This window comes from Petaurus breviceps, unplaced genomic scaffold (genome assembly GCF_028583685.1).
Source record: "Petaurus breviceps papuanus isolate PSGF00001 unplaced genomic scaffold, PetGlider_PUasm1.0 214, whole genome shotgun sequence".
Lineage (NCBI taxonomy): Eukaryota > Metazoa > Chordata > Mammalia > Diprotodontia > Petauridae > Petaurus > Petaurus breviceps.
The window spans coordinates 9,934,773-9,950,235 of record NW_027185863.1 but is presented as its reverse complement, the minus strand read 5'-3'; the positions used below and the strand labels follow the sequence as shown (position 1 = coordinate 9,950,235).

General features: G+C 38.7%; 1 protein-coding gene across 4 annotated transcripts in view; it reads left to right on the top strand.

The window, feature by feature from the left end:
• Positions 1 to 281: 281 nt before the first annotated feature.
• The window catches only part of TMEM255B (transmembrane protein 255B), a 195,641-nt gene continuing 180,459 nt past the window's right edge, over positions 282 to 15,463 (top strand). Inside the window, exon 1 of one of the 4 annotated variants that reach the window (XM_069094062.1) lies at positions 282 to 619. In XM_069094062.1, the coding sequence (XP_068950163.1) occupies positions 565 to 619 (55 nt within the window). In that variant the 5' untranslated portion in view covers positions 282 to 564. The remainder of the gene's footprint in view (positions 620 to 15,463) is intronic. The other 3 variants (XM_069094064.1, XM_069094063.1, XM_069094061.1) reach the window with 3 other exon arrangements.

Here is a 15,463-nt window from a genome sequence, read left to right as displayed (position 1 = left end):
ACCACAGCCATCAGAGAAGACTTACTCCCCTCTTTCTTTAGGCTTTCCCTGGATCCCCAACAGACTCGTAGGGGAGCAGAACAGGATTCCCTTTCAGGGGGTGGAGAGCTGAATGAATGGAAGGGAAGTGGGTGTGAAGTAGAGGACGGTTAGGAAATGGTAAAATCCCCGACGTGGGACCACACCACAGAACTCACGTTTCCTTCCTTCCCCTGCCTTCCATCTCCCTTGGGTTTTCTGCAGCAGCAGCTGCGAGAGGTGGGGAGGGGAGGGAAGGGAAAGGGAGGGGAAGAGAGCCGGGGGTGTGTGGAGGGGTACTGAGCAGAGGATAAATGCAGTCGCAGAAGTCAGCGGAGGCGTAGCGGCGGCGCCCTGGGGGCGAGCGGGCAGAGCTCTCCCTCCCAGCCTCGGGAGGGAGTTAATCCCGGGTGGCCACAGGTCCCGGCAGCCCAGTTCTGGCTAGCGGCTCCAGAGCGCGCTGACCTCTCGGCCCCGGGACCAGAGCACCCCGCGCCACAGGCTGGGGCTCCGGGCGCCCCTGGATCCCGGGAGGGCAGGTGGAGGATGCAGCCTCCTCCTCCTCCGGTGCCTGGTCCTTTGGCTCTGCTGGACGCTGCAGGTAAACCGAGCATCCGTGTTGTCCTTCCCGGCCCCGCTCCGGGATATCCAGCGGCCACTGCTCTTAGAGCACCTTGTGGCTCTTCACCTTTAACTGGGAATCAGTGGCACTCTGGGTTTCTACGGGATGGGATGAAGGTAACCGAGGCAGGGGGTAGGTGCCAGGGCTAAGGGCTACTTTATTGACCGAAGTCCTTTATCTTTGGCGAAGAGCGCTTAAGCTTTGAGAAGCCCTTTACAATAGGGAGCTCATAAGAAATATTCGGAGTTAACTCTTGGGATGCATTTCTTGGAGACTTAGAGGTTCCTGCCAGTGCTTTCCTAGATCCTTTTCTGGTTTTATGGCTGGAAATTCAAAAAGAAGACTCCTCTGCTCCTGTCCTCATAGGCTGCCTCAGGGGTTTTAAAATTTTTTGATCTAAAGATCCCTTTACCCTCTTGAAATTATTGAGCATCCCCACCCCCCGCCAGCATTTGCTTATGTGGGTTATAATCTATCGATACTTTCTGTATTAGAAATTCAAACAGTATTATTATGAAAATAGCTTGACTTCGAAGATCCCCCAAAAGAATTTCGGGGTCCCACTTGTTCTTTGGAGAACACTTTGAGAACCACTGGTCTGAGAACTATTCTTTCAAAGTGGGAACTCTTCATGGGGGGGGGGGGTATTTTTTCAATATCTCAAAACCCTCTTAGTACCTCTAGACTGTTAATCCAGGATTTACTGGGGAAAAGCAAGTTACCAGGTAACTGTTTCCTATTGGTTCCTGAGACTGGGGAGTTTCCATTTTCTTTTACAAATTCATTCTAGAATGCTTCCTCTCCTCTCCTAATCACATTATTCAGACCACACACTTTCCCCTCATCAGCTGCATTTCTCTTTTCATTTTTGTAAGTGATCATCAGGTATGCTGGGGGCTAGGGCACAACCAAAAAGCTGGAACCTTTTTGTGTCTTAAGGAGTTTAGCGGGGAGGGTTTTAAACCTGTCTGGGATGTTTGGGAAATGTACAAATAATACTTGGGTGTGTTTTCCTCCAGGCAAGAGAGAATGAAATAGCACATTAAGCAGCAAAAAAAAAAAAAAAAAAATCATTGCATGTTAAATGCTGGAACAGAGGAAATAATTTCTTGCCCAGCCCTGTCAAAATTTGCTATTTTAAACAACATTCAAGTTCTTAATCAAAGGAGAAACTGGTGGAAAAATACATTGCAAATATATTTAGTTTGGTGTAAAAAGTCTGGATTTTTCCTCTCCAGTTAAGTTTTAGAACCTTAAAAAGCCAAGGAAGCTAATTTTTCAAGAAGTGTCCATCCATTATTCCCAGCTTTTTAAACAAAATATTAAAATGTTAAATGTTTGCATGTGTGGCCATCATATACTTATTATTGTCATAGTAGCATTAGCTATATTAATGCATTGGAATAAAATGGTTGTTGTTGGTTAACAAGAGAAAACAACATTTACTATGGTTTTTCTAAAATGAAACCAATTACTAGCCCTCACTTGACTTCTCTAAACCTTAGTTTTCTTGACTTTAAAATGGAGATAGCTATCTGACAGGGCTATGTGAGGATCAGAGGAGATACTGTGGGTAAAAGGGCTCTGTAAGCTGTAAAGTGCTATGTAGCAATTACCTACTATTATTAGGCAGGATACCAAGACTTTTTAAATCATGCTAGCAACCTAAAGTTTTTAAAATGGAAAAATTAATATGAGGAAAAAAAGATCTATTTTTGCCAGACATGAACTGTCATTTTGCCTGGGTAAGTCCATGGCTACCCAGGAAATAAATGACTAAATTAACTTTCCTTTTATTCCTGGAGAAATTTGGAGCTCTGATAGTTCTGAAACTTTCAGTCCATGACAGTTCTGAATGCCCCTTTGAAATCCTCTTCCCATGCTCCAGATCATCCTTCTATTAAGTTAAGAAGGTGAGTCTGAAAAAAAAGAGTGATAGAAACAACTTGTCTTTCTTTCAATTATTTTAGAAATGATCAGTGTTTCAAGAGAGTTATGGCCTATCCAAGGTGGGGACTAGATGAGAGAGAAAGCTGATGGCTAAAATAGAAAGGAGCAAAGTAATACTGGGAAGCAAAGTGGGTACATTCAGGTGCAGAGAGTTAGAAAGACAGGTGAGGATCTTCTATTAATGGACAGTGTCAGAACTCCTCCCCACCCCTCCAATATTCAGTTTGAAAAACATAGGCTAAATACAATGAGTGCTGCCTTTGTTGTTCAGTCTAAGCCTTTATAATGACAGCAAGCGTGAAATTGAATAGAATTTTAATTTTATCCTGTTGATGGTATTATCTTAAGAATATAAGAATATACATAATATAATCATATATTCAAGAATATAATAATATACCAGTGACACAGGTCTTCAAAATTGTACAGTATCAGACTTGAAGTAATTATCTAGTTAATTCCAGGCTGCTTTCTCTAATTCTCAACCACTTTCCTATCACCAAATAAAAATTCATGCCTTATAATTATTGAGCTTTCCTGCTTTCTCTTCCTGGGTTGATATAGGATTATAGATTTTAAACTGAAAGGAACCATAAAGATTATCTCATCTAACCCTTATGTTTGACAGAAGAGGAAACTGAAGTCCATACAGAGAAATGACTTGCCCAAGGTCGCATAGGTGAACTTAGTAGAATCAGAATTTGAACCCACATCCAGTAACTGCATTCATATCCAATATTCTGTGCTGTCTCCCTTTCTCAAGTCTTTTCAATTTTATAGACAATTTATTTCCTCTGTTTAAAAAATGAAGTTTTGTGTGTGTGTGTGTGTGTGTGTGTGTGTGTGTGTGTGTGTGTCTTCATCTCTGTTGTTCCTGGAGTCAAAATATTACAATTTGTATCATTTAGGATCAGATTCTTAAAGCTATTCTTCCTTCACCTGTTCTTTATGAATTATACAGCCCTGGCACTGACCTTAGAATGTTGATCAGAGTAACTGGTAAAAATGGTACATCGCACTTCCTGGTTTTCATTATATAGCAGTGTTGAAGAAAACAGTCAGGCTAAGGAAGAAATGGTAATGGCAAAACAATATTGGGACTGATATATAAAAACCTTGAAATTTTTCCAAAAACAATGGAGAGGAGTCCTTATTATTATAATCAATGACTACCAAGTCAATAAATTTTTTATTTTTCAGAGGTTGCACAAACCCTGAAATTATAGTTGTATTACATAATATGACTTACTTTAGGTCAATCATTCATCAAGGAAATTTTCTTTAAAGTCCAACCACAATATTAACTGTGTGTTTTAAGAAATAGGCCATGGTCATGGAATTCCATTACCACAATTTCACTACACTAGGAGACTGATAAGTGACTTTCTTGTGGCCTGAAACCAGGCTTTTGTGACTAGTTAATTGGGTTCAACACACTATGTCATACATTTTATCAGAATGAAAAAAAAGGAAAGAAATTGCCAAAATAATGTCTTTCAGATATTTAGATTCATTAAAGTTGGGAGCCTATCTTAATTTCTTTTTTTTTTCTCTTTTGGAGGGGGAAGGCAGGGCATTTGGGGTTAAGTGACTTAACCAAGGTCACATGGCTAGTAAGTGTTGTGTTTGAGGCTGGATTTGAACTTGGGTCTTCCTGACTCCAGGACTGGTGCTCTATTTACTGTGCCACCTAGCCGAGCTTTCTTAATTTTATATTGTCAGCAGTATAATCAAATGCCTAGATAGGGAAGTGATAAAAAAATAGGCAAGGAAGCATCACAATAAAAGGCATAGGAGAGGGGGAAAGAATCTGATTGGCATCTCTATGATATGCTTAAAAGGGGAAAGAACAGAGGTGATGAGGAAAACTGTTCTATGTGTCATCTACTAAGAATTGTTTGGTTGGTGGGGATTAGTAGTAGGAAAGGGTGACTTTAAAGCATTATCAAATGGGAGAAAACATGTAACAAGCTTTGCAAACCTTAAATTGCTAGATAAATGCTAGCTATTATTATTAGAAATGATGTTTTACTATTTTTTAGGATTTACCATTTTTTACTATTTTATTTACTATTATTTGCTATTTAAATACTAATTTACTATTACTAATAATGTATTACTTCTAATAATTAGTAAAAATAAATAATTATAATCAGGGGAGGGAAAGTGGAGACAGTGGGCATTGGTATATGCTGACACTTTAAGCAAACCTATCACAGAAAATCAATCTTATTACTTTATAGTGACATCTCTCATTTGAATCACCTGCCCTGCTCCATGCCACCTCCTAACCCCTCCACTCTCCATTCCTTCCCCCTCCCCCCCAATAGTTTTACTTGGTTTGATTAACCAATCTATGCTTACCGTGTTTCCCCGATAATAAGACACTGTCTTATAAATTTTTTTGGACAGAAAAACACCAGAGGGCTTGTTTTCAGGGGAGGGCTTATTTTAATGAACATTGACAGCAATTTTAATAAACAGGTAAATGTGAACAAAAAAATGTACCTTTATTCAATAATGAATTCAATAAAGAACAGGATGATGCGCTCACTGCTGCAGCTCTGATTGGATGCAGCTTGGAGCGCGGTGTGTGTTTCACCCCGGGGGTGATGGTGCATACAGAGGGTACCATAATGTAGCGTGTAGCGCAGGGGATCACCTTCACCACAGTAGCAATCTCAATAGGGCTTATTTTCGGGGGAGGGCTTATTTTAGAGGAATCTTACACAGTAAGGGGAGGGCTTATTTTCGGGATAGGTCTTATTTTCGGGGAAACACGGTACTTAGAATGGATCCCAGCTTTCTAGAATCTTCACTCAAAGGAGAAATTAATCAATTAGTAAGCCCTTTCTTCACTCAAGGAATAGTCAATCAGTAAACACAGGCAGAAGCACTGTGCCTAAGGATAATAAAGATAAAAATAAAACAGTCCCTGTCCTCAAGGAGTATAGAGAGAAAACTCATACATGTATAAGTATATACAAAGTAGAGAAAATGTCTTTTTCTTTTCTTTTTTTTTGATGGATAAATCACCAGCAGCCAGGATGGTGAAGAATGACCTCATGTAGCAGGGGCTACTTAAATTGGACTTTGAAGAAAACTAGGGATTCACAGGGGCGGAAGTGAGAAGACAATGTATTCCAGGAATGTCATACGTTGTTTTCAAAGAAAGGGATAAAGGAGCCAGGTGAAAAAGATCAGTTTGAGTGGGACCAGAAAGAGCAAGAAAGGGAGTGATGTATAATAAACCTAGAAAGTAGGCTGAAGTCAGCTAGTAAAAGACTTTAGAGGCTAAATAGAAGAATTTGAATTTGATCCTAGTGGTAATAGGAAGCCACCAGAATTTATTAAGAAGGACATTGCTATGGTTGGAATTGTGCTTTAGGAATATCACTATGGCTGTTGTGTGGAGGATGGAATGGAAAAAGGACAGATTTGAGACAGTGCTATTACAGCTTGGCTAGGTGATGGGACTGAACCAGGGTGGTGGCCATTTGAGTGTGTAGAGAGGGAATGGAGGGGAAACATAGATGGAGGTGGAGCTGATAAGACTTGTTATGTGGAACATGGGGGAAAGAGTTTGTGAGTGATGGGACTAGAAGGAAGGTGGTGCCTTCAAGATAAATAGGCATATTCAAAAGAGTTAGGTTTGGGAATAACAGGTAACATTCTAAACAGTAGATTAGAAAGTCACAATTGGTAGAAAATGGTCTTTAAGTTGCATCAGAGAAAATGACTAGTTTTGCAATAAGTAGAGACAAATGAATGATTTGCAGTCTGTGGAATTTACTTTCAGCAGTCCTTCTAATTTTGATCCCAAAGTCCAAGCACTAGTAATTCTGGACATATAAACAATGTTTTACACACACACACACACACACACACACACACACACCCCTCTCTACCATTTGTGTGGTGCAGATTCAATCTGAGGTTTGGCATTTGTATAATGTCCTGCTTGGCCATCTTCTAAAAAGGAAGGAAGGAAGGAAAGAAATAAGCATTTATTTAGGACCTACATGGGTAGTATTAAGTGCTTTACAAATACTATCTCATTTGATCCTCACAACAACTTTGGGCGGCAGGTGCCATTATGATTCCCATTTTACAATTGAGGAAACCAAGGCAGAGGTTAAGTGATCTACCCAGGTTCATATAGCTAGAATGTATGACTCCAGGTCTGGTGCCCTGTCTGCTGCACTGTCTAGCTGCCTTGGACTTTCTTTGAGTAGACCACCTTACACAGTTCATAAGAATGTTTTGCATCCTTTAATTATCCTAATACGAAGAAAAGTGTCATGAGTTACAAATATTGTCTTTCCATATAGGAATGTAAACAGTTCAACTTTAATAAGTTCCTTATGATTTATCTTTCCTGTTTACCTTTTCATGCTTCTCCTTATTCTTGTATTTGAAAGTCAAAGTTTCAGTTCAGCTCTAGTCTTTTCATCAAGAATGTTGAAAGTCCTCTATTTTATTGTATATTCAACTTTTCCCCTGAAGTATTATACTCAGTTTTGCTGGGTAGGTGATTCTTAGTTTTAATCCTAACTCCTTTGATCTCTGAAATATCATATTCTAAGCCCTTCAATCCCTCAATGTAGAAGCTGCTAGATCTTGTGTTATCCTGATTGTGTTTCCATAATACTCAAATTGTTTCTTCCTGACTGCTTGTAATATTTTCTCCTTGACCTGGGAACTCTGGAATTTGGCTGTGATATTCTTAGGAGTTTTCTTTTGGGGATCTTTTTTCAAGAGGCAATTGGGGGATTCTCTCAATTTCTATTTTACTCTCTGGTTGTAGAATATCAAGGCAGTTTTCCTTAATAATTTCTTGAAAGATGATGTCTAGACTCTGTTTTTAATCATGGCTTTCAGGTAATCCACTCATTTTAAAATTATCTCTCTTGGATCTATTTTCCCGGTCAGTGGTTTTTCACATTGCCTTCTATTTTTTCATTTGTTTGGATCTGTTTCATAATATCTTGATTTCTTGATGGAGGAAAACATAGTTAGTCTTTCACAATATAACTGCTATGGAAATGTTTTGCATAACTATACGTGTATAACCTATATTGAATTGCTTGTCTTCTTAATGAGGAGGGAAGAATGTGAGAATCTGGAATTCAGAGTTTTAAAAACAAATGTTAAAAAATTGTTTTTACATGCAACCAGGAAATAGGATATACAGGTAATGGGGTACAGAAATCCATCTTGCCCTACAAGAAAGTAAGGGGTCAGGGTGTAAGGGAGGAATGGGGTGGATAGAAGAGAGGGCAGACAGGGGAAGGGGTAATCAGTATGCTTGCCATCTTGGGGTGGGGGATATAGAAGAGATGGGGAGAAAACACAAAATCTTGTGTAAATGAATGCTGAAAACTAAAAATAAATAAATTCTTGGAATAAAAAAAGAGTTTTTTGCCCCAGTGAGTACACATTGCTATGAAATGGGACTGATAATTTAGTGGTTTTTGAATTATCAGCCAATAGCTATGGTTTAAATAGATCTGATTTTCCCATTTACTACTTATTTAAGATTAGACGGGCAAGTCATATCACTTCTAGGCCTCATTCCTTATTTTGTATAAAATGAGGGATTTGGGCTTAATGGGTTCTAAGGGTTCTCCAGCTTTAAATCTCTTTTCCTATGATCCTAGAATCCTTAGAGTTCCCTGAATTTCTACCTTTGTTCTTCATGGAAAATCAAGCTTGTATTTATCCTTGAAACTTTTTTGGAAACATGTAAGAATAATATCTTCCTGTGCTTTTGTGAATCATTCATAATCATCATTTCTTAGAGTATAGTAACATTTATCGTATTCATGTACCACAGGTTACTGCAACTACTACTGACTATTGTCAATTACTACTCCTAGTACCTAGCCTTTATATAGTTTAAGTTTATATAATGTTTAAGCACTAATATAGTTTTTTAAAGTTTGAAAGATGTTTTACTTATGTTAACTCATTTGAGCCTCACAGCAGCTGTGATATAGGTATCATCATTATTCTCATTTTATAGTAAGGCTTCTTTTAAGGTTCTGTTGATTTCTCTGTTAGGTGACTGACTTGACCAGGGTTACTTAACTAGATAAGTGTTTGATGAAGGATCCAAACTCAGGTTTTCCTGACTCTTAAATCCAGCAGTCTACTGTTATTAATATATAATATAATATCTAATATATACTAGCTACTTCAGTCTTAATGCCCACAGATTACATTTAAATCTGTCCCCAATACACCTTCTCTCCACCTTGCCCAGTATCATCTCCAGTGGCTTTATGGTTCACTCAAATGTCAAAATATAGTCAAATTTGCAAGATAGTTTGAGGCCAAGTTATACAATTCAGTTCAGTCCAGCCTCTCATCCATGCACAGTATTCATCTATTAAGTTTGGCCCTGGTGTGGCTGTAAACTGAGAGAAGCAAGGAAATTGACTTAAGATGGTTGGTGTTGGACAGTAGAAAGCAACTTGGTACACAGGGGTTGGATAGATGATATAATGGAAAGTATGATTGGAATTGTAGCCACAAGACCTGAGTTTGAATTTTAGTTCTGTCTGTTGCTTCGTATTTGTGTGACCTTGGAAAAATTAACTTAATCATCCCTGGACCTCAGCTTCTTAATCTACAAAAAGAGGGAATTAGATTAAATAATCTCCAAGGACTAATAGAACTCTGAAACTGATGACCTATCATAATTTATCCCAATCAACACAAAACAGACATTTCCAGGAAGCAGGTGGCATAGTGGATAGAGGGATAGATTCAGGAAGATCTGAGTTCACATGTTATACACTTACTAGCTATATGATGCTGAACAATCCAGTTGAACTCTTTCAGCCTCAGTTCCTTCATTGTAAAGTAAGGATAACAGACCCACCCTCACAGGGCTGTTAGGAGGATTAAATGACAAAAAATATACAAACCTCTTTGCAAACCTTAAAGCACTATATAAATGTTAGCTATTAGTATTGTTGTTATCATTCTTATTGTTGCTGTTGGTTGTGTTACCATAATATCTTATTGATTTTGGAAATTTCAACTAATCTATAGTCTCTATTTTGGTACACTTTAATTTTTTTTTGTTAAAGCAACACATACAGTCCACAACTGGGTTTTAGCTTTGTTCTAAAAATAATCCAATGTTCTTACCAGTTGGATTGGTATTTTTTAGATTTTGCTTTTTGGAGGGGGAAGGTAGGGCAATTGGGGTTAAGTGACCTTCCCAAGGTCACACGGCTGGCTAGTTTTGTGTTAAGTGGCTGATGCCGGATTTGAATTCAGGTCCAGCTGACTCCAGGGCCGGTGCTCTGTTCACTGCCACCTACCCGACCCTGGATTGGTATTTTTAAAAAATAAATTTTGGGATTAAGTATGCAACTTATTGCAACTGAGTGGTGGCAAGAAGGGAAAAAGGCAGTTTAAAACTCTCCATATAAAGGTCCAGTAATACAACACACACACAGTTGCTGCCCCAGACAGTCTTTTAAAGGACATTTGACCCCAGAAGAACACAACACAAAAAGGAAGAGCTGACTTATGTGGTGTTTGTAGTTCAGTCATTTTTAGCCACGTCTCACTCTTCGTGACCCCACTTGGGGTTTTCTTGGCAGAGATACTGGAGTGGTTTACTGTTTCCTTCTCCAGCTCATTTTACAGATGAGGAACTTAGATAAAGTTAAGTGACTTACCCAAGGTCACACAGATAACAAGTGTCTCATGCCAGATTTGAACTCAGGAAGATGAGCCTTCTTGACTCCAGGCCCAGCACTCTATTCACTGTGCCACCTAGAGCTTCCCTTATATGGTACCATGGACCACATTCCATCATGACAATCACTCTTTCATTTTTCAGGAATTTTGTGGTTTTGAGTATTGCTTGGAGGAAGTTTGGCCCATTGTCTGGAGCTCTAAAATATTTTTGTGATGAAACTGTCATTGTAGTTGTTTGAAATAAAATTTGACCCGTAAAAAGACCTATGCAAATTTGATCTGTAGGTATGGGCATCTCTATAATTCTTCTTAAAGGGCATAGTCCTGTAGGAAGTCTGTGTTTTTTCCCAATCATATGTGATACTGCCTGGATTTGAACTGGAGAGGCTGCTAGACTCATCTCCCCTCCATTTGGGTGTAAGGTTTGTAGGAAGGAAACTAGGATAGAAGCAACTTCATGTTGACAGTTATAGAGAGGAGTAAATTGAAAATGTTTCAATTGCCACAAATGCCTTCTTAGCCTCTGGGAGCAAAATTAGTCCAAGACATTGTCCCAGCTGGTAGATTCATACCTGCGTTTTTATTAGATTGTAAGCATCTTCATTCAGCACAGGACTTGGTAATATCTATCTTTGTATCCCCAATCAGTCAAAAAGCATTTATTAATCAGCTAGTCAAGGGACAGAAAAGTGCCTGTTATCTTGTCTTTGGTCAATACTTAATAAATGGTTGTTGAACAACAGAACGTGTAAATATTCCAGCAGGCCCTGAATTCTGGGGATCACATGAAAGGAATGAGTTTCCTGTAACAGGTCTGTTTATTTCATATTTAAGGAAAGGAAAAAGGTTTTTTATTTTTATATTTTTATGTACCTTAAGAGCCTAGAGCTAAACATAAACTACTGGTTCACATTCTAAATTGAACACGGACAATAGAACGTAGAATCTGCAGAAGAAGGACTATTGAGTATCACAAAGGGAAAAGTTGGCAGGAATGTGCATGACCAATACTTGTGCCTATGGTTGGAATAATTCATGTCCATTAGCCAGTCAGTCAATAAATATTTATTGGAACCTCTACCCTTGCCTATTGCTCTCATATTCTACATCTGGAGAATGCTGGACAACAGCCTGAGGATGATTTCAGAAGAAAGTTCATAGAAATACATGGGCCAAAGGAAAGTTCCAGCTTCCACAGTTAATCTAACATCTGTTTAATCTATATATGGCTAGATTCATAGATCATTTAGTCCAACCCCTTCATTTTTTATAGCAAAGTTTCAATTTTCATGGATATCTTTTGTTTTTAGACCTTTTTTCTCAAATACATCACACCCTCTCCCTATCCAGAGAACTTGTAACAAAGAATAAAGAAGAGGAAAAAAAGCAGTTCAGCAAAACTAGCCAATAAATCAACTCAATCTGACATCACATACATCGTTCCATACCCATACCACCCTACCTCCTCAAACAAGTGAGAGGAATATTGTCTCATCTCTTCTCCAGAGCAGAATTTGATGATTATGCATTCAATTTTAGCTTCTTTTCCTTTTCATTTACATTTTTGGGATCATTGTATATGTTTTTATGGTTCTGCTTATTCCATATAAGTCTTCCCATGTTTCTTTGTGTCCATTACATTATTAATTTCTTAGAACATTGTTTTTATTTTACTAAAACTTGTTCAACTATTCTTCAACCTGTGGGCATCTATTTTATTTCCAGTTTTTTATCATTGCAAAAAGTGCTGCTATAAATATCTTCCTATATTGTATTTTTTTCTGTCGTTGACCTTTTTACAGGTGAGGAAACTGAGGCCTAGAGAACACAAGTGACTTGCCATTATCACAGGGGTAATACAAAGTTAGGGCTGGGATTTGATCTGAGATTCTCTTACTCCAAACCTAATACCTTTTTGATTATATCACCTTGGTTAATGACATGTTATGATCTTGTATTGATTCTTATATATGGAATTTTTATATATGGAAAGTGTCTTGTGATGCATTCTTCAAAAGAAGCATATGTAGGGGTGGCCAGGTAGCACAGCGAGTAAGAGCACCGGCTCCAGTGTCAGGATGACCTGGAGATCGAATCCCGGGCTCAGATACTTAGCACCCACCCAGAAACACCTGGCCGTGTAACCTTGAGCCAGTTACTTAACCCCAATTGCTTAGGGGTGGCCAGGTGGCTCAGCGAGTAAGAGCACCGGCTGCAGTGTTGGGATGACCTGGAAATTGAATCCCGGGCTCAGACACTCAGCACCACACCCAGAAATAACTGGCCATGTAACCTTGAGCAAGTTACTTAACCCCTATTGCTTAAAAAAAAAAAAAAAAAAAAAAAAGCATATGCTGAAAAGGGATTTGAAAGAGGGAACAGAGGTGGCATCACAGTGGCTGAGTTGAGGGAAGTTGATCCAGGGTTAGAGATCCCTATGGAATATTGCACAAAAGTGTGTATAAGCAAAGTGCAAGAAAAATGGGGTGATTGCCTAGGACTTGGGGGAGATGTCCTACACCAGATTTTTGTCTTGTTTCTGAAATAAATGGTCACTCTTGAAGAATGGTACCTTTGTTAGGTCATTTAGATTAAAAAAAATAGAACGTTTTTTTTTCCCTCATAGTAAAAAAGTTATCTTGATTTTACCTATTGATTTATGCTTTCATTTAATTTATTTCTGAATATTTGGCATTTGAACTTCTTTACTCTTCTCTGGTAAACCCTCTATGAAGTACTTTAGATATGTAGGTGTATACATTTCTGGTAGACAGAAGTAGTTATAACTCAAATGAAAGATTTTTTTCCCCTTGAATTAAAAAGGGAAATACGTCACAATTCCAAAATTAAAAGCCGTATATTAAGGAGAGAGCACAGTATTTTGCCTACTCCATAACTTGCTTTAAAATTAAGTTGAAATAAATTAGATATAAGCTCATAGGGGAAAAGAAATTTTGTCTTAGATTGTGCATGATGCATTATTTATTTATCTCTTTTACCAATAGCCTCTGTCTGAATATGTGGTATCTTTAATGTGATTATGTTGATGCTCATGGTTTTGAGGTACAGTGGAAACAATAATGTATTTGGAAGGGAAGACAGGTCCCCAAACTAATTCTGTCACTAAATATTTGTATATCTCAGGCAAGTCGCTTGATTTCTCTAGGCTCGAGTTTTCTCATCTATAAAATTAAGAGATTGAAGCTAGATGGTCTCTAAGGACACTTCCAGCTATAAATCTATAATCTTATGATTTCTGTAAAATCTTACTCTACTAATGCAAAACACTGAGTAGATGCTATAGATACGGAGACAGGCACTGGGAAAAGGGTAGGAAGTTTATAACCTACAGAGTATCATACTGCAATCATGCTTTGGAGGTAACCTTCCATTCTTTTTTTTTTTTGGAAGGCTATTGGGGTTAAGTGACTTACGCAAGGTCACATGGCTAGTTTTTGTGTTAAGTGGCTGAGACCAGATTTGAACTCAGGTCCTCCTGACTCCAGGGCTGGTGCTCTATTCACTGTGCCACCTAGCCACCCTGTAGCCTTCCATTCTTGAAGGCTGTGCTAATGGAATCCAAGTTCTAGTGAGACTTACCAAACTGGAAAGTCTTTAAATATAATTGGCCACCCATTGTGTGTTGATGTAAGGAGATCCAATCTAGCTAAACCTGGAGAGGCTGTTCATTGGAAGGTTAGCCACCAGAAGATGGACATTTCAGTGAACAGAACTCATGAAAGGTGAGGACAGGGCATTGTAGCTTGTATAGGAGGAGGAAGAGGGTCAGCTGGATTCAAATTCAGTAGAATATAAATTCCTTGAGGGCAGAGATGATTTAGTTTTTGTCATTGTATCCCAGTGCCTAGCACATAGTAGGTTCTTAATAAATGCTAGGTGAGATTGATTATAATATAGTACTCAGTAGAAAAAGCTTCTCAAGGCCAATTACTGTCCTAATTCTGTCTTTGCCTAACACAGTGTCTGCCATAGACCAGACATTTAAGAAATGTTTCTTGAATTCAGTTGAGTTCAAAAGCATTTTGTGTGTGTTGTATGTGAGAATATTTTAGTATGTGACAGGCAGCATGACTTAGAGATAAAGAATCAGAATCAAGAAGACTATGGTTCATATCCTTCCCCTCAAACATGCTGAGAGTGTGACCCTGGGGCAAGTCACTTAATCTATCTCTCTCTCTTTCTGTCTCTCTCTCTGTCTCTCTGTCTCTCTCTCTGTCTCTGTCTCTGTCTCTGTCTCTCTCTCTCTCTCTCTGTCTCTCTGTCTCTCTCTCTCTCTCTGTCTCTCTCTGTCTCTGTCTCTCTCCCCCTCCCTCTCTTCCTCTCTCCATCTCTCCCTCTTTCCCTCCCTCCCTCTGTTTTTATGGTAATATCATACAGTTGCAAGTCATATGGAAACAGAGAACCAAAATTTCACATGGTCCACAACCACTGGAGAGGTGCATGGGGAACATCAATTATCTGCAGTAAAGAGAGATGTAAAAGACATCATTCAGAAAATATATGAGTGGAAAAGTAGGTGGGCCAATCCTGGACCAAGGGCAAAGGATAACAAATGGGTAGTCCAAGTGCTGCCCTGGTACCAAAGAAATTGTTAAAACACTTAGGGAAGGAATTCTTAACCTGGGATCCATGGACCCCTTGGTTAGATTTCATAAATTTGGATAGGAAAAAAAATCACATATTTTTTCAATGTAATTAGTTTCCTTTTTAATCCTAAGTATTTTATTTTGTGCATTGAAAAATATTATTTTAAGATGGGTTCCATAGGCTTTATCAGACTGCCAAAAGGGTCCACTGCTCAAAAAAAAAAAAAGATTAAAAACCCCTGATTAAGAGGAAGGTCTTTATTGTGTTTGGTAGATAGCTTATAGAGGATTTATGGGAAGATATGGTTAATCCTTTTTGATGAGAAGGGAGAGAGAGAGTACCAACAGTCATGAAATCCTAGACCATTAAGACTTTCTGGAAGGAGTACCCACACTGATGAAATCATGTATCTGTGGAAGATTTAAAATAACAAATTTTATGTTGGGGTGAGGGGTGGGGAAGGGAAAATGGGTAGGGGGAGAGGGAGACAGAGAGAGAGAGAGAGAGAGAGAGAGAGAGAGAGAGAGAGAGAGAGAGAGAGAGAGA